General features: G+C 38.7%; 2 protein-coding genes across 3 annotated transcripts; one reads left to right on the top strand and one right to left on the bottom strand.

Annotated features, from left to right (window-relative positions):
* The first annotated feature begins 82 nt into the window (after nt 1-82).
* Nucleotides 83-919, top strand: LOC108834758 (uncharacterized). Its single transcript, XM_018608084.2, has 2 exons — nt 83-463; nt 572-919. Exons 1-2 carry the CDS (start codon nt 396-398, stop codon nt 678-680), a joined length of 177 nt encoding a protein of 58 aa, XP_018463586.1. The 5' UTR covers nt 83-395; the 3' UTR covers nt 681-919.
* Nucleotides 920-1,363: 444 nt separating this feature from the next.
* LOC108820887 (uncharacterized) lies at nt 1,364-23,792 on the bottom strand. Of its 2 annotated transcripts, XM_056992239.1 has the most exons (63): nt 23,623-23,792; nt 23,325-23,428; nt 22,920-23,054; nt 22,784-22,837; nt 22,599-22,693; nt 22,401-22,518; nt 21,912-22,013; nt 21,635-21,823; nt 21,386-21,546; nt 21,068-21,238; nt 20,802-20,894; nt 20,398-20,719; nt 20,207-20,311; nt 20,029-20,124; nt 19,638-19,705; nt 19,436-19,556; nt 19,139-19,339; nt 18,838-19,041; nt 18,639-18,739; nt 18,010-18,106; nt 17,757-17,855; nt 17,476-17,634; nt 17,326-17,400; nt 16,817-17,242; nt 16,380-16,709; nt 16,146-16,277; nt 15,918-16,031; nt 15,664-15,848; nt 15,379-15,487; nt 15,105-15,248; nt 14,742-15,026; nt 13,625-14,269; nt 13,343-13,534; nt 13,160-13,263; nt 12,740-13,029; nt 12,578-12,662; nt 12,178-12,492; nt 11,528-11,884; nt 10,949-11,438; nt 10,712-10,875; nt 10,401-10,563; nt 10,006-10,275; nt 9,591-9,785; nt 9,119-9,161; nt 8,907-9,028; nt 7,858-8,745; nt 7,700-7,773; nt 7,268-7,616; nt 7,086-7,184; nt 6,866-7,018; nt 6,378-6,559; nt 5,774-6,292; nt 5,244-5,421; nt 5,017-5,153; nt 4,778-4,904; nt 4,177-4,398; nt 3,739-4,098; nt 3,432-3,590; nt 3,056-3,340; nt 2,597-2,818; nt 2,390-2,442; nt 2,183-2,291; nt 1,365-2,003 (listed from the first exon to the last, which is right to left on the bottom strand). In XM_056992239.1, exons 1-63 carry the CDS (start codon nt 23,717-23,719, stop codon nt 1,644-1,646), a joined length of 12,603 nt encoding a protein of 4,200 aa, XP_056848219.1. In that variant the 5' UTR covers nt 23,720-23,792; the 3' UTR covers nt 1,365-1,643. The 2 variants fall into 2 exon arrangements, with proteins under 2 accessions (XP_056848220.1, XP_056848219.1); XM_056992240.1 differs by lacking the exons at nt 21,386-21,546; nt 21,635-21,823; nt 21,912-22,013; ... (4 more) ...; nt 23,325-23,428; nt 23,623-23,792 and having other exon boundaries at nt 1,364-2,003; nt 20,802-20,964; nt 21,068-21,205.
* Between the last annotated feature and the right edge of the window lie 1,071 nt (nt 23,793-24,863).

The raw sequence follows: 24,863 nt of genomic DNA, 5'->3' as shown, positions 1-24,863 counted from the left end.
ATTTTGCAACCAACAACCAACAACCAAGATTAATGTATAATGAATTGACAGAAGATTACATATATCATCTGATCTTAAAAATTATGGTTATGGTTCATCTAACTCCCTGAGGTGCGTACGATCAGTGTTGTCATAACCATTCATACACAATTAATGAATAAGAACTAAGAAAACAAATCAAAAGTTATAAGAATCAAGCTAGTGATTTCTTCCTACTGAAAAGTGCAGGAATCTGCTGTTGAGCAAATCCTTACAGCAGCAAGTGCCAACAGCCCATAGTTAAATGGGCCCCTCAGATATTGGCCCAGGCCCATCAGACGATTCTCTCCCGCTGTCTCTCGAGTCGGTTTTAGTCAACATGACCGGAAAAATCCCAAAAAAAACGAAGAGAAAAGATGCAGAAATCGTTCTCGTTGATCCAAACGGTGGCAATCTCCGGCGTGTTCTCCGCCGTCTCTTGCTGGTGAGCTATTTTCTTCATCTAAGACTGTGATTTCTCGCTTCTCGTCTATTTCATTTCATTTCATCAATTTAGGGTTCACACAGTCTTATGTGTTAACAACTCTAAAAGGTACGGATTCGTGTTCGGTAGAGAATCGGCGAGAAAAGAGCTCGGCGGTTTGATCGAAGAACTCCGTAGCGGCGGCGGAGGTTCTGACTCTGCTTCTCCTCATTCTTGATTTTTGATTTCCAGAATGTTCCCTTTTTGCACTCTTGGTTGAGTAATTTTTGTATGAACTATTTGTGATCTCCGATTTCAAATTCAAATATGAAAGATCACTAGACATTTACAATCAATGCTTGCGCTTATTGGTTGTTGATGATGATGATGATGATAAGAGTAACCCCCACCTTGATTAAGACGTATCACTATACTGGTTTAGTAGTCTCTCCTCTCTATGTTTATTTATGTATCAGACATCAAGAACATAAACTATACAATCATGGCCGTTAATTATTTAAGACTAAATGATCAAATACATATGTTATTTGATATTTTAATTTGGGGACGTGATGAATGTTTCATCTTATTATGTTCAAGATCGGCCATGTATGTATGTGAGAAATTAAACTAGAGAAGTCTCTTTCAACCTTCTCAAAGATCCTGCCTCTGACAAAACCCACATAAATCTCACTTCCTGGTTTGTGTCTTCGCCTGCCATAACCACCTTCTTTCATGTTCTTAACAAACTCTACCAACTGCTGCCACGACTCGATCAGTAGACTAATCCAATTTCTACAAAAAAGTAGTCATCATCGATTCAAACATTTTTCATAAAACAAAAAAAGAGTTAGCAAAGCACATTGAAAAAAGAGATGGAAAAAATCTTGTGTTCCTTGGGAAAAACAAAGGATTCTTCTTGCAATTTTATTAAAAGAAATTCAAATGTAAAAGATGAGAAGCATTCATGTTTGAGAAGAAAACTCAAAAACATTTGGGTTTTGTAACAAAGAGCAAAGTGTACAGATAGATCCTTCCGAGAATGCCTAACTCTGTTATACACAAATGTCAAACAGATCAACGCAAAAGCTATCTTTGACGGAAAAAAAACACAGAAACCTCCCACTGTTTTGCAAAGTCTAGATCTTTACAAGAAGCATAATCTTCTTCCCAAAAGCAAACGAAAATGTGTGGAAAAGATTCATTCTATACGCAAATTCCTTGCAGATTCAGATTCCATGGATCTGTAATCATCTCGAACTCTAATGGCTCTCCAATCAGACTCTTCTTTGGTTTGCCTCAGAGCCATGAAGTGTAGTGCGTCACTTCTAACCTGGTATATGTGGCATGCCCACGGATACGAGTCAGGTGACGACCAAACCTTCTGTTCCTCAAACTCTGTCTGCTCAGCCAGAGACGTCGGCATGCAATACACTGTGTTGGCCTCTGGCTCCTTGAAACTAGCAACTGCAACGCATCCAGGAGATACGAATCCTTCAGGAGCCCGAGGATGCCAGATCGACACAGGACTTACGTAATCATCTAAGCAGTTCCTCCAAACCTGACAAGTGAATAACATTATGTATCATCTGAGACAGAACTTGAGTAAGAAAGAAATTAACGAGTCTATTGATTCGTTTAGCACTTTTTCACTATCAGTCTATTGATTCGTTTAGCACTTTTTCACTATGTTATATGCAAAGGATTAACGAGTGAAATTAATTGATGAGAGATACTTACGAGGTCATAACCCACTGGAAGTGCAAATACTCCGTCGATGTTATTGTAAACAGCAGCAACGTTTGGAGGATGGCTACCAACATGAGCTACATCACCCACTGACACAAATCTGGCAAAAAAAAAAAAAAGAATGACGAAACTGCTTTAGTTTCAAGAACAATTCAGCGCAGCTAGAGTATCATCACTAGCGCAACAAATAATACTTACCCCTCTGGACAACTGGGTCTCCATATAGTGCACACTCCTCCATCTTCAGAAACCTGAAAGCAAAAAAAGAAAGAAAATAATTGTAAGCAAACCTCGAAACGGTTTGATCTTTAGGTGAAATCCTAAGGTTTCGTCCCATAAGGATTCTTTTTTTGACATCTACTGATGACAAAGATGTGAGGTCTATGGCAGAGATTTGAAAATTACCTGCTTTTTGCACAGAGTACATCGACCTTTGGATTCTCGCTCACTACTCCAGATTTTTGAGAAATTGATAGTATGTTTGACAAACTTCCTATCATCCGAGACAGAATTTGAGGAAGAAGAAAGTTCTCTCGATTTTATAATAGCCTTGTTGCTGTACGATTTCGAGTCTCTCCCATCAGCCTCATTCCAAGCAAAATACACATGTCTCTGGCTTGAAGGAACCTGCGACAAGAAGATAGAAAGTACATTAGGCAGTGGCACGAGCTTCTATACATGCACATGTTACAGCGATTAGTAAGCTATGTGGAGAGTTATAAACCAATGTAAAACATGTCTACGGTCACATCGGTATTATTATATCACAGAAGACCAAAACATCTTCCTTCCTTCATTCAAAATCAAGTCAACTAATTCACATGTTAATCTAACACCTATGATGAGATTAGGAATAGCAATAACCTTGAGAACATGATTTTTCATGTTGGACTGATATGCTTTCCACATTTTTCGCACTACTGAACAAATTCGAACAGCTTGGAGTTCTAGTACATCTGATTCTTCCGACACGCTGCACTTAATAACCTGAGCAAAGCTCTCTGACTTCTGAAAGGTCTTCAGATGCAGTATGAGATGCGAGGGCCTTTGGCCACCTGCCTTTGCCAATTCCAACGCCATAAGTTCCTCCCAAGGCACATCCCACATAATCTTGCTGGGTTTCTTATCCATCTTATCCATATCAGAGCACTAAAATGGAAAGTAACAAGTCAGCAGATAAAGTAATTTTAAGACACAAATGAAAAATCTCCAGGTGAAAGGGTATGCTAGTGTGCTTGACCTGTAATAGCACAACTCTCTTGTTTGTCACAATGACAATGCGTTTGTATGGAACAAGGAAATGTTCTTCATAGCAATCAGATAAAGCGAATTTTGAGGGTTCCCTGAATATCTCTGTACAGCCAAAATGCCGACTTGCTTCTGCTAGGTGCAGGAGCATCTGCACAAACAGATAACAAACAGATATCAGAATCATCTTGGAAGTCATGAAGGGTAAGCTTGACTAGAAGAATGCAAGTTAATAGCTCCCAAAATTTCTCAATATGCAGTCTCCGCTAATAGACAATAAAAAGAAAGTGAGGCCGTACCTGTCCTATAGCTTCCTTCTCATCATACTCTCTGAGTATACCATCAGCATGAACTGCACGGGGATTTCTAATTCTCTCCAAAGCAGTCCTGTTGCTCAAAACCTCCAAACATCGGGTGCAACTTGCTCCAATTCCATCAACAGTCAATGAGAAAAAATCTAATGCACCACTCATCGGTTGTACGAAAAATCCTAGGAAAGCCCGTCCTACCCCATGGGCAAACCCTAAGATACCATTTTGTCGGGCACTCTCTACCGGCTTCGTAACAACTCCTGATACTCCGAAGGCAACACCTTGTGCTAGGGCTTCCGTTCCTTGAACAAAAGCATCACCTACACCAGTGATCCTCCTCGACCAAACCTGATCCATTTTTTCAGCCCTCCTTTAGGCAGACTGCTAAAAGTGATCAACTTAATTTTGTTGCAAAAAAATATGTACCTGTCTTTCCCTCAGTTGCAGGAATTGACCATCAGTTGAAAGCGCCGCAAATCCTCTACTAAGAGAAGCCAATGTTGAGCTAGTCATACCCAAAACATCTACTGAGAAAATCAAATGTAAGGGATTGTGGATCAGATCTCTCCATATGCGATTCCCAATGGCTGGAAGTATTGAACTTTTCCGTATGAACCGATCTCTGTGCATTACTCTCCTCAGATGGACCTAAACACAGATTTTTTTTTTGAATCATTAGCAACATTCTCGCGCTCTTTTTTTAGCAGTAAATATTCCATGACAATATTTCGTGACAATCAAAGTAAAAAAAAAGACTCTTTTTGATGTCGTAAGATATTCTGAGCTACTAATCCCATGCTGGGAGTCAAAAAGAACATGGCTGAAATCAGCCATGCTTCAACAGTTCTTAATTTACAACTAGTTTTCAGTTCTCACAATATATAGCCAGCTAATCTCCCATGAAATGGAACCACGTATCCCAATAGTTAGTTCTATTACAAGACTGCGCAGGATGTAACGCCAAGAGAGCGATTGTAGTTCACTATTCCATTTCATATATGGGAGTAACTTCATAGAAATCAGTTACCTGAATTTTAAATGCATTTCCAACAGCAGACAAAATCGGACTCCAAACACCCAGAATTCCATGAGGCCTCTGAGCTGGCGCTGTTTCCAGTGAGACCTTCAGCCTTACCTCTGAAACATCTATGAGGCTGAAAATCAAAAACAAAATTAAGTTACATTTGCTGGCTTTACATGCCAAAATGGCCAAATACTATGAACTTCATCCCCCAAATGGTAAAATTCTATAGAAGGTAAGAATACTTTATATGTATCTCAGGATCAACTTGCGCGACACTAGAACTTTTCGGGAGACGATCCATCTGGAGCTTATTGTAGAATTCAGACGAAGCCCAAATGATAGGCTCGTGAATGTTTAGTCGCCAGGTATTATCTGTCACCTATCAATCAAATAGTAAATCCATCATGTGCTTCAAATAGTATCTCATACGTCTGAGTACCATGAAGATAGACCTGAATAGGATACATACCCGTACATATACATATGGATACACTTGGGTGCCATCAGTTTCTTCATTACACATTGTAATTGTCATCTTAAGCACGGGTTGATGACTATCTCCAGCTTTATCTGGTGCCAATAGTACTGGCATTAGAGTTAGAGGTAGCTGGTTATCAATCTGTAAATGGCCCAGTATGACTTTGAACCTGTAAACCAAGAAAAGAATCACATGTTCAGAATTTCGAAGGTATTTCATGTATACTGACATAAAGCAGTGCAGTTGCATCGCCTACTCATACGAGCACATATAACTTCCACTGAAAATTTAACAAGAATGTGCAACACAAAGACCACTAGTTTTGTAGATAACACCATTTCTCCTGAAATTAGCACATTTTGATTTATCTGACTAGTGTATCTATTACTTTAAACTACATCCCGTATTCTAAATTTCCAAACATACGCAAGCACATGAAATCATATTGATATTTTGGTTACATCACTCCATATATACGGGAAAACAGAATAAAAAGAACAGTACTGCAATATAGAGCGTACCTGCTAGTCCTTCCCTCATCATACCCAGTAGAGTAAGATACGAAAACTTTTTCAAGATAAAAATATGATAGCTCTTTTGGCGTGTGATCTACAAGTGAGATCCCCACTAGTCCCATTTCAACAATGAACTCCAGAGTGGTGGTCTTGTGTTCTGAAGGTGTCTGAGAAGTAGAATATCCATGATTCCCAACCGATGTCAAAGATATGATTTCATGAGGACTCTGTGACGTACTGTCATCATCAGTGAATCTAGCAATCTTGACGTCACCGACTTCTTTAACATGAAAGTTCACCTCTAAGTCCCTACACAATTCAGAATCCACAACACTATTTTCCATGTCTAGTCTAAAAACCCCAGAGCGGTGGTCACTTTCAACCTTAGCATCCAAAAATTTCTGACCATAAGGATCTTCCCAAGCAAAATTTACTGTGGTAAGAGGTTCCAACAAAACCCACGAATCTTCACCAAAACCAGATTGGCGGACACTGATTCTTTTGACAGTCGTTCTATTCTCAACCCTGGATTAAAAAAGTTCACAAAAGATATGAGAAAATTAATGATGGTTTCACAAAGATGTATGTATGTCGATCTTAGAGAAGATACCTCATAGGACCATTGCTTGGTCCAAGTCGAAATACAACTATAAAACGTGAACCTTCTTCAAATCCTCGTATCTCTGCTTTCAAAAATCTACGAGCACCATTTTGACTCCTTAATACAAGAACAATTGTGTCTTCTCGAGCAACTTGAATAGGAAATGACCAGTCTGTTTCTCTTAACCGCACCTGAAATTAGGCCAGGTAATAACAAAATGATACATATTTCTCAAAATGGTAGCCAGGGGAAGCATCCACATGCCAAACAATTTAACAACATAGAACACAATCCACTTGCATTCAAACTGTTATTCACTGCTACACTTCAAGAAATATCACTGATTTGACTGAGCAAGTATCATACTACATGCTTCCAGTGAACATCCTAAACAACAGCCTTATCCAAAACTTTTTCTTGCAGTTTTGCAACTATTGACTAAAGCAATAATATGAGGAACAGCTAACGGTAAAGATTCTTCAACATTAACACCTCACCTGAAGTTCATCTCTCCCACTTGGTTGGAAAACAAAGGAGACCCTAGAATCATATGCACCGAGTACTTTTGGTTCATCATCACTGTTCAGTTTAATATATATGTCTTCACCGATCCTGTTGGTGAATGTCATGAATGGTCGTACAGATATGATCTGAGAAAAAAAAATTCGAGTCAGTAAGTAATAATAGAGAAGGTGTAGAAGATAAACTGCTTATTACCTTTGTAGGAACTGACTGATAACCGCAAGGTTTTGTAGACAGAAATAGCCGCATGCATTTTCCTTCGGGATCATACGCATCCACATCCAAAGATCCATCCTATTGAAAAAAATGATAAGGCCAGAAAAGCTCAGTTTTAGAGAAACTAGTATACCGAACAAATAAAATAGCATACAACTGACCATGTCACCAAGGGCAGAAAGATCTTTTGCAGGACCATTTTGCTGATTGCCAGATTGAGATATAGACACTGAAAGGCTCATATGTTTGAAATTCAAATTAGAAGCAATTGTATGATCTTCATATATGTCTTCTTCAGTTATCTCCACCGGGACTACTTCGTCATTTTTTTTATTTCGAAATGGAAGACCAATTTTTTTTGTTTTCTTATTCCCTGGCAGATCTAGAAGTCTAAGTGTAAGCGCGGGACACTTCGCAATCGAAAACCAGAACGGAGCGTAGATTCTGATCATCTTCGTCAAAACTTTCTGCTGGTCATCATAGTTTTGCTCCAGTATTATTTGAGCAACCCTGTTCGCATATATTTTAACAGTATGAGACCAAAAAACCCAGAACAATTATTAACTGTAACACTTCAGCAGAAAGAACAAGACCTTCCAGTGGCAGAACTTCTTAGGCTAATTGTCTTTGCAGGGACATCAGTTGGGTGAGATATAAGGACAGCATCCTGCCAAATTCGATAAACCTAATAAATATACAAGGGGGAGTAAAAGAAACGGAACAAAAATATAGGTTCGATTTCCCAACTTACATGCACTGGTAGCCATCCTCTTTGTGGCAGCAAAGTAAAGTATAAAGGGTTCCTTATATCGACAGTATGCACCTTCACAGTTTCCCCAGAACCAAAGACATCTCTGCATTGATCAATACAATGACCACTGGCTTGCTTCTCAAGCACTGAGTACTCAGCTCCAAATGGAAGACAATTTGCTATAGAAAATGGTGATTTGACCACAAGAGTCCAGTCTTGAATTGGGTCCGAACGTATATCCTTTGCGATTTCTGTTGCTTGGGTTTTCAAACAGAACCATAATTTTTTATTATCTCCGGAAGTACTGCTTATCTGAGTACAGCATAGCAAGTGCTCAGATTCAGTAAGAGAAGATATACATATTTCAGACTCTGATTCACAAGCAACCTCTGGTTCCCCAGGCCTTGAAACCACATAACTCCAAGAATATTCATCAGAACCATCAGGCACTACACACTTCAGCTTCAGAACATACGATGCAGACTGTGTCAATCCTGATAACGGAACCGGCAATGTATCGCCAGGTTTCAGCAACCCAATTGATATATTTGGAAATGAACGGGCTTTGGCCTCCAGACAGATATCAAGAAGGTAGTCAGTATTGTTTTCCACCGAAACTAGGGACCTGACATTTACGTATCTGTTTCCATCCTCCATACTAACTTGACTTGCAACGACATCATTTCCCAATCGCCAGCAAGCAGCAGGCGAAGCGTAATTCAACCTCACTGTCGTCCAAGGACCCTCAATGCTAGGACTTACTTGAATAAATCCAGATTTTTTTTCACTTGAGGATTTGCTTTGGTCCAACATTTTCAATTTAGCTGGCAACAGTACAGCGCATCTTATTTTTCCGCAGTTCTTTCTTTGATCCCCTTGGTCCATGCTCTACCGAAACAAGGAAAAAGGCAATTCATTACCAATTTAAGAAAACTATTGCACGCAATCTTTGAACCCAAAAGGCCGAGACATTTTTTACATGCATGTATTTAGTACATTTTTAATATCTATTCTAGACGCGAAAGGCAGGCCAAGTTAAAATATTTTACCATGGTTTCAGTTGTGGACAAGTCTAACCAGACAAGGTCATTGGCATAGTTATGCTGGTATAGGTTGTCCTTCATACGTGCTATCTGCTTCAACGGAGCTGAAAAAGTGCCAACAGGTGCGCCTGCAAATCGTGAAAACAACACTAATTTATATACCAAAAGGAAAGTAACAAGTGCGAGAGATATACGCCACACGAACTAAGGAAACAAACCATTTCCGATGTCTGTCACAATTAATTCCAAGCTATAGTCATCCTGGAAAAACAAAAGAACAAGAAAATATCAAAGCCGCGGTAACCTTGATCTTGAAAGACCAAAAAATGATAACCAGAAAGAAAAACTCAAAATACGATTCATTCTCAAGTTCCTGTACAAGAGAAGTACATGCACCAAGATTAGTAACTAAGATTTGCCAAGCTATAGCATTGCATGAACTGTTTCGGCTTTTTTTTTAATATTTAAATACGTATTGATGAATCTACTCTGGAGAACAGAAGTAGTAGAAATACAAATAGAAAACAAAAAAAAAATGTTACAAAATAAACTTAAGGACAACCAAATAAGAATCCACGGAGAAGAGGAACACACCCAATTGAAAAGAAACAAAGTCCAGCAGTTTTCAGGGGTTACAATTTAACTTTAGGACAACAAAAAATGTTAGATGTAGTGGAGAAGAGAGAATACCAGGGAGTCAATTTTGAAGAAAAATATTTCACTCCAGTCAACGACTTCCAGTTCAGAGGAAAACATATTTGAAACACTTCCACAAGTACGTGCACATTGCTGGCGAAGCACTGGATCCGCTGGGGAGGTCTGATTGGGAGACAGACGTATAACTCCAGTATACTGGTGAGAAGACAATCCAGACGTTCTTGGAATCTACAAAAAAGAGACGAATGTGAGAAGACAAGGCTACTCCATCTATAACCTTCTCCAAAGCTTTTGTGTAAAACAAATATCATTAACTCAGTACAAAAAGTCACATGGCATCAAATGAAATCACATCCTTTCTGTATAACAATATAGAAAAGTAGAAGAAGAGGACACAAAAGAAAAGGCATCACGACAAATGTGACTTTTGTTTTAGGCAGAAAGGTACCTGTGCATCCATCACAATAACTGTAACCATTATTCTAGGATTACTGCATAGTTCTCCTCTGAGGTGCGAATCCAGCATATTGGTCAAGACGGGAACTTTTACAGGTCTCATGTCCCCCGATGGCATCTTTACAATATCCTTAAATCCTTTGATTTCAGTGGCTCTGATATATATATCCTGCCCAAGCTTGTTTTGTGGAATTATGAAGTAAGTTTTCTTCTGATGCACCTCAATGACAGATTTTCCATTGTCAACTAGAGGAAATGCTCCCTGTAAGACGTAGCAAACACAAATCAAGGAGAAAGAAGATGTGACTACTTGAATAGACAAGGTAAAGCCAATTAAGGCCTCTACTTCACCATGTGGCACAGATGGACCAAAGAAGAAATTCTCACTCTCTCTTTATGGTATTCATGGACGTTGCTAAGGCTGTTCCAACTAGAGTACGCCTGGATAATTGTATTGGCATTTGAAACTGAGAAGTTCACATTCAAGTCCTTTGTAGATGTCAGGCGTAACTCAGAAACCGCACCAAAGGATCTAGGGTTGAACTGGTACCTGCAACCCAATGGATAATTGCCATAATATAGAGTATATAGCAAATAGAATAAAAAGAGAAAATCACCCGCAGTCACAGGGGCTTTAGAACTAAACATTTCTGCACTAAAGAGCTTTAAAATAAGACAAAATTCACAGAAGAAAAAACCTTAAGAATCCATCTGCAGGCTCGATGAGAGGCTCCCATGCTTCATACTTATCATTATATGACCTGGCCGCTAAGGAGAAGTTGATGGTTGACTTTGAGAAGTTGGTTTTGCCAAGTAATTCGAAACTTATATCACTCAAAGATACGTTAACCAATGGAACCATCTGCAAAGTACATAAATACGCCATTATTTTCACGCAGATAAATACGCCACATAGTTTACTTTGTTTTTCATACCAGTCCACCGTAGTCGTCAAAAAGCGCAGCAGAAAAAGTCCCAATTCCGGCCTGAATGACCATGTTATCAATTCCCCCAGGCAAATCTTGGTCTGCTAGCTTTAAAGCAAATCTCCTTGGTGGTTTTTTCAAACCACTACGGACAATAAAGGTCTTCAACTCATTGCCTATGCCCCATATACTAAACGGTTCTGCCCTCTGCCACACATCAGCGGTATCCCACAAACTATCTTCAGTAAAATGATCACCAGCTACCATATCGCTACGAGCACATTTTAATTTGGTTAAATCGTATGGTTTCGCTGAGCCTTTATATGCAACACAACCCAAAGAAACAAAACCCGGTGGGGCTTGAGGCATCCAGAAAGATATACTTTCTACTCCCCTGTGTTTCTTGACACGTCCAACAAGTTGGAAATCAACAGCGGCTTTAAGGATATCTTGCTCGCCATTATCACGAAGAACCACACCAGAGTTTGGAGGTTCATACCTACAAATTTAGCCCCGAAAGTAATTAATATCCACCTTACAACCAGAAGAGAATGCACTAAAATGATATAGTACATCATTATGACTTACCCACTAACAGCAATGTCTCCAAAATAAGCCATCCCTTCGGTAATTATTGGTCTCCATATTGAAACTTTCTTATGCGAGCCTGAGCCCCTATTCCACCATATTAACTGAAAGGAAGCAACAGCTTCAAATCGCTGACCAGATCTGACAGAATTCTGTGGCTGTGACTGTACAGGCTGAACATTATCAGTAGTACGAACATCCACGTAGCTGGATTCTTTTGGCAGGACTCCAGGGGATCCAAATAATATATGACGTAGCTCGTATGCTCTTCCTGATAAGTCGAGAGTAGACGGATCCGCAGGTAAAAAACTTCCAACAGAATTATTCACTCGCCAAAATGCTAAACTTGACGGAGAACTGCATTGGATACAAAAGCAAACATAGAAATGTCAATCACCAAACAGGAAACGAACAAACAAATTTCTGCATCTGCAAAAACGGATACTACCAACTGAATTCCAGTTCGTTTGAAACATCCGCACGAAAACCATCGTAGATCACACAGATAAAAGGACACTTATGAGAAATGTCAGAAAAGAACAGACAGTAAGGGAACATGCATCCCCGTGTATTTCGGTTCGTGCATGCATTCTATCCATGTATATAGAAAGTGAGAAACTACTAAAAGTGAGAGGTTCGTCGCAGCATACATATCTGTGGAGCTGATTGCTATACAATCTCTGAGAGAACAAGGGGAGACGGAAGAAGCTAGGATGCAGAAGACAGAGGCCAGTGGAGGCGGTGTAATTCCACTTGATACCACACAGCTTAACGCCACATAACCTTTTGGTGCTTCAGGGAACCAAATGGAACACAAATTATCTCTTTCATCTTTGGCATCCGTTGAAGGATCACCTAATCCCCCGGAAGCTAGAGGTGACCAAATCAATCTGAATGATAAAGGCCTCTTCACTCTCATCAAATTGGTGTTGACGACAAGAACCCCTTTAGTAGGTGGCTTGTCCCTGCCATGTAAAAAAATAAATTAGTTAAGTTGCAAAGGCTCTTGCGCAACCTATGAAAAAGTATAATTTAGGATGGATGACTAACAATGGTGTCAAATAGTCGCCAAGACTTGCAAAACCAGGAGGCGGATGGGGTCTCCAGAATGCATACTTTTGATCTGTACTGGGATCTGCATGAGATGTAAGTACTAAGTACCAGGTAACAAAGATTAAATGAACTGATAATTTCAGTAATAACTGGACATACTTCTGATGATCCCAATTTTATCAAACTCTGTGCAGACGACAGTCATTTTTCTGGATGTCATCCTTAGAAATGATAAAATGTCTTCTTCAACAGCTATAAACAATCTCAAGATGCTGAATGAAAAGTTCATAAATATGTTTGAAACTGAAAGTTGTATGTTAGTCCTCCCAGAAACACTTGAATACTTTACAGAGGTGTCGAACGGTTCCAGAATTTTTACTCCATTACTCTCCATGGTCAGACCCGAAGTATGAGCACTCATTTCAATTTCATCATTCTTTATGATTACCCTGTCCCAGGAAAAAAAAAGAGAAGGAAAGACTAAAATTATGAACAACAGGTGTGCAAAACTTCATCAAGCTTTAAGCAACGAATCACTCAAATTTCAGCTCTAACAATATTATCACGGAGAAGCCTGACCTGCCATAAGCATCAAGCTGAGCATGCAAAAGTTTGTTGGAGAGTACTGGCGTTTTAACAACGTCTTTTGATGTGTTGTAGAAAGTAAGTTCTGGGCCGATAGCCTGCAGCACGGAAACATTAAAATGGAACTTTTCTTGGCTTATCACGCCATACAAAAAAAAAGTTAGCAACTATAAGAACCTCGAACTCAATGATCAATTCCGTTGACTTCTCGGTTGTGATGCTAGGAGATTGAGACACCGGATCCTCCTTCCTCTCGGAGTCCTGATGTGGGGCATTATGATATACTTCCAACTCAACCCCATCCTCTCTTGAAACAGAATAGCTGCTGTAGGCTCCCAAAGAGATACATGAATCTAGAACTTGGCCATTCTTGATCAGAATGGAAAAAAAGTAAGAAACACTAAAAGGACGACAGAAATAAATTCAGATCTAACAAAAGTAATGTAAGAACTTCTATACCTTGAAGACCACATTTCTGAAATGTAACTTTTTTCCACTTCCGATATATATAATAGGCTCAGTACTGGGAGAAGAAAGGACGCCTCCATGTCTATCTTTCAGGTATAACGTTCCACCATTACCATCATAAACAAAATCATCAAATTTCTCATCTTCAACAATTAAAGGACCCAGAGGAGAAAGAAACGCCTCGGCAGTCTGTTGCTTGTAGATAGACTGATCCATGATGATTGCGTCGACCATATTAAGGTTTTTATCCTCTTCGCTTGATAGCACACTGCCAATAGTAGGGACAAAGAACTCTACTACGGCCAGTAGAAAATCCAAAGCTACAAGCAGCTGCGGCCTTTGAATACAAAGGGAAACAAAAGTTGACGACTGACCGAACTGCGCATCAAGAGTGAGCATCGAAGGAAGCGGTCTAATATTACTCCCGCTGGTTACATGGGAGTGAGTTAATCCCTGATCTCCATCAGTCTGAGAATGTGAGTCACCAAAATCTAAATCTGCAGGTCTTCCTACAGCAAGTCTAAACTCTTTTTCAGTGCCTTCGCGGTTGTCAATAACACTGAATCCCTTCAACGTTGCAGTGAGGAAACCCTCATTGCGTGTATTTGATTTGTAGAGAAGCCAGCCGCCAGAGATCTGTAAACCAAACACGAAAAATTTAGGAGTTAATTCACTGCGGTTGTTACGACTGTGAACTCCCTTTGAGATTGTTACTATAAAATCTCTAGGAAAAAACAAGGAATTAAAAAGATCTGGAAGATGTAAAGTCTATGAGAACAATCAATTGCTGATCCCCGGAACTAGAAAGGAATTTACACAGAAGCCTCTGATATTGGCATGTCTACTAAGAAAAATCACAATAAAGCAGAAATTTGCATAAACCATAAATTAAATTTCTGAAGTCTTTCTGGAGAACCAATTCCAGACTGAGTCAAGTTCTTTTCAAGATTGAGCTTAATATATGCATATGCCTAAACTCTCAGTCAGGAGTTCGACATCAAACAATATTTTGGGCAATCACTTCTATATGGCATCTCCAAAGGACATAACAAAACTGCGTACTCTTAAATAAATATGCAATTGAAATTAATGGTGCACGGAAGCGGACCTGTACAGCAGCCAACGGCGCATCTCTTGCTGTCCCAGCATACAAACACAACTCCACCAGATTGATGACAACAGAAACCTTCATTGAAATCCAAGTATCACTTGTTTCAGTTTGAGCAGTGTTAGGATCCTCAGAAGCAAGAGAGTCATTTAAGTTTCTTGAAGATGCCACAATATCACCAGTCAATGGTGGCATCGTATGTGGAATCTCAGAAATATTAGACTGTGCACACTCTGTCAAGATCTGGTATTCCCTATTCGAGAGGGCTGCTCTTAGTTCGTCTATCTGATAAAGCAGAAATTTAAAGAGCGCATGAGTAAGAAGTATTATGCTACAGACAGGATATAAAACATTATCCCTTACCTTGATAGACACTTCAATGCTCGGTATTTGATGCAACAAGTCTCGCAGAGACCTGTTAATAGTTACAGAAACCCCATTCACATCCTGAATTATGCTTTCACCTATTTCAGCTCCAGAACCAACATTAAGGTTGATATCCATGACCTAAGTTAAGGTTGTTTTCATCAAAAGTCGTCGGAAAAAACTAATTGCACAAAAAAGTTGATATATTTGAAGTGATATCAACCAGAATGAACCATGCTCATCCCAACAGCCAAACATCGAGAGTTCTCACCATCACTTTCATAGTTTCCATGTGAACGGCATTCATCTCGTTTTTATCTCCACCAAACCACTGAAAGGTGTTGGTAACAGTTATATGCACAACATCAAGCTTCAGGTAACTGCAAAGGATAAAAGTCCGAAAAGTGGAGAAAGTTATATCAGCTACTCTGATAAGTCTAGAGAATTAGTGGGCCAGGTAGAGAATTAGTGGGCCAGGTAATTATCATAACAAAAAATGTGTACGGTGAAACAAATGGATGGGGAGGATGAAATCAAAATCCAAGCATGAACTTACTCAGGGCTCTCAGTATGTCGAGGCATAACAATTATAGGCTTCTTAAGAGATAGATCCAACTTAAGAGCAGGGGATCCATCAATTTCGCTAGTCGTAAACCACTTCTCTGAGTCCGTAATTTGATCCTTCATCTTGACAACCCCTTTTGAGTCGCTCGGCACAAGCCCCATAAAGTATTCAGCAACCTACATTGCAAAGACTGATTGTAGGAAGCAAGACAAAATAATCGCATCTATGCAGAGAGAAAGAACTACCTCTTGAATAAAACGATTTAGATAAACAATGCGCACTTCAGAAAGCTGTCCAGAGAGGCAGTAGTCAAAACCTTCATGATCTTCATCAATGACACTGAATGATGTGAATGCCAACTAGCAACAGAATAAATAAAAAAGTAAATTAACACGGGAAAACTCATGCATCTCATCTACACATCAATTCACATTCAACGAATTGAAAAGTGAAAAGAAACAAACAACGAATACCTCAACAAAAGAAGTTCCTCCAGGGTCTCGCATATCACAGATCCAAAAGTACATATGGTTGTCTGGGAGGCTGTCATCACTGATTCGTAAATTTCCAAGACTTGCTGTAATACTGAACGAGTTCGGGAAGACCTTCAAACAAATGGGATGAAGAGAATCATAAATATTGATAGTTCTGAAGTAAGGAGAATCATAAACAACATTTGGAATGCAATTCAAAGAGCACAATCAAACCTTAATATCTGTCAGCAAATTGTCTTGTGACAATGTCGCAAACTTAGTTCCATTCTCATTCATTAAGAATATCTGCGCCCGAGCCATGTTCAGTGCCAAACTGAAAATGATTCTAGATTTCCCCTTCCCTAACAAACCCTTGACAGCTGCATCCTTAGAATCTTCAAATCCATTTCTTCTCGGTGAACTTTGCTCCCCAGCGACAGGAGAGCTGTCCTCAAAAGATTCACAGCTTGGATCCTCAACATTGATAGCATTTACAAACTCCAAAATAGCAAGAATTGTTGGCCTCCGGCAGTAAAATGATAATGTGGCTAGGCTTACGGTCACCTACAATGTGTGAAACGTCAGCCACAAAGAAAGTAAGCCTTGACTTTAAAATAACGAAAAAACTAACATCTCCGGACTGGAAGATGTAAAAACAGAAATCTCTTGACCTGATTATCAATGTTTTTATATTGAGGTGACGTCTGATGGTATATGACTATTTGAGCCTTAACAAAACTGTCCAGAGACTCAATTCCCTCACTGCTTGGCATATTGATATTCCTGTTGTCAACAGGGAGCAATCCATCCATTCGACTAAAACTGGGGGTCCTGAGAGATGTATAGTCAACGGAGTCAACCAAGATCTCTGGTGCTTCATAAAAATTTTCCTCCCCTTCACTAGAAGAGATATCATGTCTTTCAGGGCTCTTATTCTCAGCATCTTTAAAGGATGGAATCACCACAGAAGACTGAATAAAAGATCTTGCTAGATAACAAGACTCATTTGAACCAGAACGGCTCACCAAATCTTCTATTTCCAAAGATTTTAGAACAGTCCCAATAAACATATCACTCCCTCTCATCGAGACTTCAACCTGGTTAGACAAAGACAAACAGACATTCAGAAAAAAAAAAGAATAACAAAATGACAAAGATAAGTGAGAAGCAGATCATTTACCTTCCCACCTATTGCCCTAAACTCAAACAGTTTACTCTCTCTTGCAAGAAGCACCGCCATGAAAGAAGCATCGTGCTATATTAAAATATACTCAGTCAAAGCATGTCCCAAAATAATGGAATTTCACACGCAGAAACAATTTATATTTACCTGATGACCATAGCTGAAACATATTTTGAGTTCATCAAGCACACCGGTTACATATACACTCTCCAACCTAGACAAATCCCAAATATCTTCTTTATGTTCTGATTCTGATTCCTCACTGTCAGATGACGTATCGGAAAGACCTGCTATGGGAGCAGAACCCTGTACATTAAAGTGAAATTTAATACTTAAATCATCTAAATAAACAGGCAGATCACCAATGGAATTGTCTCACGGTAAGACGCTTTATTAATCACTAGAAGTAAAGTTGAAATTAAATTTACCGACGCCCGGTAGACAGCGCCCTGCAAACGGCTGTGCCAAGTTTTTCTAGACTCTTCGGAATCAAACATTAATATGAGTGCATTCGCATCCTCCATAACCTAGAGACCGTAAAATTAAAATATTCAGCGCCAAAATTCATTGAAATTTACAGTCAAGATCTTCAAACCCTCACTGATGAAAATACAATCAAAACATAAAAATCGCGACCAAACTCCGCCTGTATTTATTAATTCAACTAAATGAGATGTAAACCTTCTCATTGATTCGAGAAGCATTGCGAATGGACAAGACGTGCTCTACTCCTCCGGCGAGTTCTACAGGGACTTTGTAAATATGCTTCCCACGCAAGCTACAAAAGATACAAAAACCTTAGACGCGAAGAAGTATGACAAAGACCAACTAGAACGAACAGATGGAGTTAGGAAAATATCAAAACAAGTAGTAACTTTAACTGCTTGGTGAAACAGTATATAATTTTAGGTAATGAATTTTTACACTAGATTTATGAACATAGATAACTGGACTTTAGTGGGTCATTAGTTAGACAAGGAAACTTAATAAGCCCCTTAAATAACATATCCGAGAGAAATTCATTTCTTCCGTATCTTTTTTCACCTTGATTTCACTAGTTTATAAAATACAGTGCATAGCATCGGTTTAATTTATAAATTGCTCCGTTAACATAAACATTGAGCAAAAAGGCAGTATTGTCATAGTCTTTCCACATGTCGGTTATCGTATCTATATTCATAGTAAACACACGCAAACATTACATATAAGAGTGCTGGTCTTCATCGAGTTTGTACAGGCCATCCATTTTATCTAAAGTCTAATCTATAAAGCCTATCACTATAACGAAACTGCAAGAGTTCGAATCATACCTGGTGTACTGCTTATAAGATTTTGAGTTAGGACTTTCCAGCACGTATATAAAAGGACCAACCAAACATAAGTACCGCCGCTGCCATGTAGCTTCTCTGCCCTATTCATGGATTTGATAATCGAATAAATAACTAGTGTCCAAGAAGACAGAGAGCTTGCAACCACAAAACTGATTACGGTACGAAGAACCGTACTGACCTTCCAGCTTAGTAAGGACAACCAACCCTCAAAATCAGCTTCTTCCCATGGACGAACAATGTGAGAGCCCTCATCATCCTTAGTTTGAAAGATCTGTGCAACTTGCATCAACCTATGGTATCGAGCCGGTGAGAAGTGAAAACCTAGTGACGGTAGCCGCACGGCAAGTCTGGTTGATGGGTACGATGGGTTTGGCCTACGAATCTACAAACCAAAACAGGAAACAATAGTGCTAAATATCTTCAGTTTGAAGCATAACTCTTTTACTAAAAATGTAAATGCCAGATGTCCAGAATTTTACCTGTTGGAGTTTTAAGAGTACCCCACACTTGTCAATAACTGGCAAGAAAGTAACATTGCTTTCCTTACCAGAAGATCTTTTCGAGGATAACTGTTTCCAGGAGTAGTCACCATCAACAAGTAATGCGGACACATCACTCAAAACTAAATCAAACTGTAGATACATATCCATTTCCTCTGACGGTTCACGCTTATAGTCGTCCTGCAAAATTTGCATGCATAGACATTAGAGAATGTGCATTTAGAAAATTCTAATCATACTGTTAAAAGAGTTGACAGCTGACACTTTTCTATTTACCTGGGAACGGATGACCAGGTTACCCAAGTCCAGAAGAAGCTTTGTAGAACGATGGTTATCAGGACGAAATTCGGTTGGAATTGTGATTTTGGGTGCTGCAATATCTAAGTCGAGCAGAAACCTGGTTGTTTTGTAATTCGTCATTTACTAAAACAAGCATGGGCATATATTTGACAACGAGTTCATGAGAGTACGAACAGACCTTGCATGATCTTTCAATGCTCTATTCATTCCTTGTTGAGCAGTGCGTCTTACTTCATCAATAGTTGACTGTGACGGTAAGCAAGTGAATTATAATGATTAAAGTGGGTCCCCACGAGCAGTTGATATAAGTAAGGATCAGAAATCTAATTCGAACAAAGGATCAGAAATCTAATTCGAACAGTTTTTGAATAAACTGCAAGTATCAAGCTCTACAAATTGGAAGTTCGAACAGAAATATTGACAACAAACAGAAATTGCATACTTACTAGATCCCATTTTACCATTCCTTAGATATACAGTTATTAATGAGATTACCATGACTAGGGTATATAAACCCCATATGCAGTCATTTTTGCAACCTTTCACACCATAGCAAATATTAGACACACCTGTACAGCAGCTGCAGTCTCTAAAGCTATTGTCTGGCTCACAGCCGTGCTGCTTTCGAAGAAGTTGACAATTCCATCAATAGAGTCCTTCAAATACTGCAGGCGGCACCGCAATAAGCCACATAATTTTTAGATTAGAACTGCTTATACAAAATTTCGTTAGAGAGAGGGCACGCACAGTCATATAACACGGAGAAGCTTTTGCAACAAGACTCCAGTCAACTTTAGCATCAAAAGGCTTATAACAGAAGGAAGCAAGTACAGAATGAGGGGCAGGGGCACTCTGCAAGAGAAGAGTCATTTTTAAGAGATTTTAAGATACCACAGACAATGTTTTGTAGCCAAAAAAACAAATTCCACCTAACAAACCTCAGCAAGCGAACCACTTGGCGATGACAAGCGATATCTCCCCAATTTAATGTCGGCCATCTTTGTCTCGGGGAAAAGCTTAATGGAACAATTAAGATCTTCACATGATAACTCAGCAAGGCATTCCTTCTCCCCATCATAAAGTTTTGAAGCGTTACGCCTCATGTGTACCTCCAAGAATGTATGGAGAGCATCAGGTTTTGCATTGTTGATAATTGACTGCTCTTCACCTTCTTTGTACCCTATGACTTTATTTAACCGTTCCCAATCTTCATCAGTGAATTGAACAGATTCTCCTTCACCTTCAGACACTTGACTCTTCCTGAAGGCATACATACAAAATACTTTAGAAAAAAATTGGGAGGAGGAGTTGGGAATTTGCAAGCAACCAGGGGAGCATTCACCCTCCAAACGGCCACCATGAACTTTTAGCCTGTTGTGCCTTCAAGTCATTTTCTACTTGCACCGATCTCTCAACAAACTTGTGCGCCAACATTCTTCATAAGAAAATCAAGGGTAATATTCATAATTAGAGATGGTTTGTCAATTACCCTTATTTCCAACATCCTACTCATGCATCGACAAATGAAAAGAAAACAGAGAAGCATCATAGATGACCTTTGTGAAAGCTAATTGATGTACTAGGATGTAACTAAACTATAATATTTACCTCCATTGCAAAATGACTTCAGTATCGAGTCCCCGATCAAGGGCCTTGATTTCTGCATCATCATCAACCACTGTCTTACTGACATCAGATTTCAGTAACGAAGCATAACGCGTAATGTATCTCTTGCGTAAACTTGTGTACTTTAAAACGCGCTCCCATGACATTCTCCCGCTGTCATAAAGGTAACAATCTCAGAAAATGTAAACAGAAGAGAACCCGAAGTTGGGAACCGCAAGGAAACAGTTTCCAAAACTAATGCAAATTAAAGAGAAATATGGCACTAGCAAGAAAACAGAAATGAATATCTATAATTCATACCTTGCTATCTTAATTTGTTCTGAAACAACTCTGACAGCATAATTCCACCAAGATCGTGCGTCACTTTTAACTGAAACAGATGGGCGGTAATGTGCATATTTCAAACGCTGGTTAAACGCAGAAAAATTATCAGCAAGTTTCATGACATCTCTGTATCCTCCCTGCGACAAAAAAAAATACACACAATCAAGACCACCCGAGACATCCAATAGATAAAAAAAGAGCAGGAGCCTCAAATTTTTGCTTAACCTTTGATAAACAAAGTGTCACATCGTCTAAGTTAACATATGCCTTCTGCAAAGGTTGATCAGTATCGGAAGAACCATTTGCTTGGGACTTAATGTACTTTGCATTCCCCGAGACAGGTTGCAGAATATAGAAATGTTTTCTCGTGAGGCCTTCAGCTGGCTTACCATCTTTGGTTCCGAATCTAAAAATCTAGAAATGTGCATGCACCAAAAAAATTAGATTTTGGGTAAGAGAACAAATTATGTTCCACTATGTACATGACTTTGCTTATGAATACCTGATCCCACTCAGAAGGAAGTAAGTCCTCCCACCGTTTGTTAATATACCACGGAGACATGTCAGAATCAAGATAGAATGCAAGCCGGTCAAGTTCAACAGACTGCAAAAAGGCAAACATAATTATAGCAGGAAGGTAGAGTACCTTTGTTTTCTTTCTAGGCAAGGGTATTCTTTTCACCATGCAATTAATACATATACGAATTCCACATAAAGGTATGCTCTATATCACTAACCCTTCTGGAGAGCACCCTAAGGCAATCTTCCCCGGGTGCTTCTTACTATACCAACATAAACTTGACTATTTGAACTAGATTATTTAAAAAAAAAAAACTACCTAGCAACTTACTACAAGTAGGTATAAGTGCAAGAGATATTAACACAAAACCCTCCCAAAAGTATAAAACCGAGGGACAGAGACCTTAATACAATATTTTCCATAAGACCAGACAAGGTTGTGCCAGACAGATACTAATGAGCAAATTTATACCTTTTGGATGGAAGCAAGAGTTCCGCCAGTAACAAAGGTCTCCTTTCCACTATCATCAACTGTTACAGCTAAGAGTTTTTCTAGTGTAAAACCAGCTGAAAATGGGTGGCCGGGATTGCTGCAGTTATAATGTAAGCTTTAACTACATTGGGAGGACAATCAAGAACAAGAAAAATGCTTCTGTCATAATATGTTTACCTCTCTAGATCCTCGTATCTGATGTGAATATTTGATATCGAGAGCTTTAGGTTTCCAATGACTGTGTCGACCAATGATCCAACCCATGATTTATTCTAGTAAGAGAACAAGAAAAATATGGTAGTTAGTTCAGTACAGTATTTCTCCCCACGCTATCTACTTCGAGTGAGTAGCACTAGACACACCATTTCCGTAGTATGTAGTCGACGAGCTCTTTCTACTAGTTTCGTTTCCATCTCCTGTATATTGCAAACATAAAAGTGATTCAATGACTGAAATTAGATAATGGAAAATAATCATAACATGAGCGACCTATCCCACCAGTATTAGCTTTCTTTTTTTCTCCTGGATAGAATCCTCACTACATCCTTCAACATCAGTTGCGGGTTCGGCTAATACATAAATTCGGTCAAGATAAACCACTACAGGTTCCTGGCCAAGCCTGCTCCATGGTACCTAAAATGATTTCGAAACGTATCAGTAAATGGGTGTCACCGAGTGTAGAAAAAATATGTAATAGGAAGGCAAATTCATGGAATAGATCCATGCCCAGAAAAAAAGTACATACTAATGTATGATACTACGTCACTTACAGAGACTACAACAACAATTGAAATACAATTTGTGAGCAAATGTGTAGAAAAAAGGGGAAGAAAATTAAGGAACTCAAGTGGATATACTTTATAGCTTACATACGACAGAAAAAAATAAAAAACACAAACACACCTTGAGTTTGACAGATCCAAGAAATCCAGCTTTAACCTTGACAGGTAATTTCAAAGCATTAAGTGCTTCTGGTTTGAGTTGCATATTCTTCAGCTCCACATCTCCTGAGGAAATTAAGTAGAACCCAGAGCTACTATATCAACAAAATGAAAAAACTAAAAAAAAAAAAAAAAAACTAAAATTCATCCTTTTATTAAGTCGATCCGTTCCTTAGTTTGCAAATGAGAGAACCAACTACAACACAAAATCTAACCAGCTCTCAATCAAAGTCAAAAGAAAAAGAAGAAAGCAATCTGACCTTGCCAGACACTGATCTTAAGGGCTTCCTTACTCAATCCCCTAACGTAGTTCCCCAAGTACCGTTGTAACAAGTAAGCTACTTGATCTTCCAACATCTTCCTATCCTGCAAATCTCAAAAAAACTTCTCACAAGTAAAACGGGAAAACAAAATCAAACAGACTATGCGAGACGATATATATATATATGTAGAAGAGAAGGCGTAGAATGAAATTCTCTTAGGGTTCGATTTCGATCGGGCGGAATGAAAGGAGGAGGAAGATGATCGTTTCCTCAAGAACACGCTAGGAGGAGGAGTTGGAATTGTGAATGAGTCGTCATGAGTCCCTGACTTGGAGAGAGGGGAGTTACGCCTCCGTTAAATTGGAATATTAAAATATCCTCTCTGATTCTTGGCGGTGCTGCTTACTTATCAATTGTTGCCTAAAATGAAAATAAAACATTTTTAAACTAAATATATATACAAAGTACATTTTCTGCGATCATTTTTTGGTAAATTTAAATGTATTTTATATTTTGTAAATATAAATATTTTTACAGATCTAAATGTTTTGAACATTGAATTTAAATTACTATTTAGATAACTGATAATTTTAACAGATTTATATGTCCGATAGCTATAAATATAAATATTTTTACAGAAATATCTTTGTCTACATCATTGTAAATCCAGACTAGGCCCACGATTGCAATCTATGTTATTCATCCACCTATTGGACTAATATCAGATGCTAAAATTTGATGGTTGATCTTTTATCTATGGCAATGTCAAAATCTTAATTTTTTAGTGCTCGGAATTCGAATTCTAATGGTTCAAGTTAATCACTACCGACGATTATATTTGCACAATATTAAAATAATTTATGTAATTTTTAGTTAATCTACATAAATGAACTATCCAAATCAGCTAAAACATTACATTATTAATCAATCGTAAACTAATTTCATTTTTATTATTAATTTATTTATATTCAAAATAAATTATGGTTATAGTTCAGACCAAAAACCGAAAGTCAATCTTTATATTAGCTTTGAAGAGGAAACGCATATCTTTGCACGTGCAAAACTAACTGCACAATGTAACGCTGTAGATCCAAGTATCGCGGGCTTGTGTATGTATAGTGTGGTCTCATTAACTTGTTCTTGTGTACATGAAGGTCTTGCATGTATGGTCTGGCCCAATTAACACTGTGCTTCTTCGTGTGTATATGATCGCTGTTGTTGTAGCCGTCCTACAATCA

This window comes from Raphanus sativus, chromosome 8 (assembly GCF_000801105.2).
Source record: "Raphanus sativus cultivar WK10039 chromosome 8, ASM80110v3, whole genome shotgun sequence".
Taxonomy (NCBI): Eukaryota; Viridiplantae; Streptophyta; class Magnoliopsida; order Brassicales; family Brassicaceae; genus Raphanus; species Raphanus sativus.
The sequence above is the reverse complement of the archived record's forward strand: the minus strand, read 5'-3'. Positions and strand labels throughout refer to the sequence as shown.

Excerpts from the sequence above, each read along its gene's own strand:
- LOC108834758 (XM_018608084.2), top strand. The coding sequence starts at position 396 with ATGCAGAAATCGTTCTCGTTGATCCAAACGGTGGCAATCTCCGGCGTG. Across the intron at positions 464-571 it reads TTCTCCGCCGTCTCTTGCTG|GTACGGATTCGTGTTCGGTA; the intron begins GTGAGCTATTTT and ends CAACTCTAAAAG.
- LOC108820887 (XM_056992239.1), bottom strand. The coding sequence starts at position 23,719 with ATGTTGGAAGATCAAGTAGCTTACTTGTTACAACGGTACTTGGGGAAC. Across the intron at positions 15,249-15,378 it reads TGGAAACTATGAAAGTGATG|GTCATGGATATCAACCTTAA; the intron begins GTGAGAACTCTC and ends ACCTTAACTTAG. Across the intron at positions 13,264-13,342 it reads AATTGATCATTGAGTTCGAG|GCTATCGGCCCAGAACTTAC; the intron begins GTTCTTATAGTT and ends TCCGTGCTGCAG.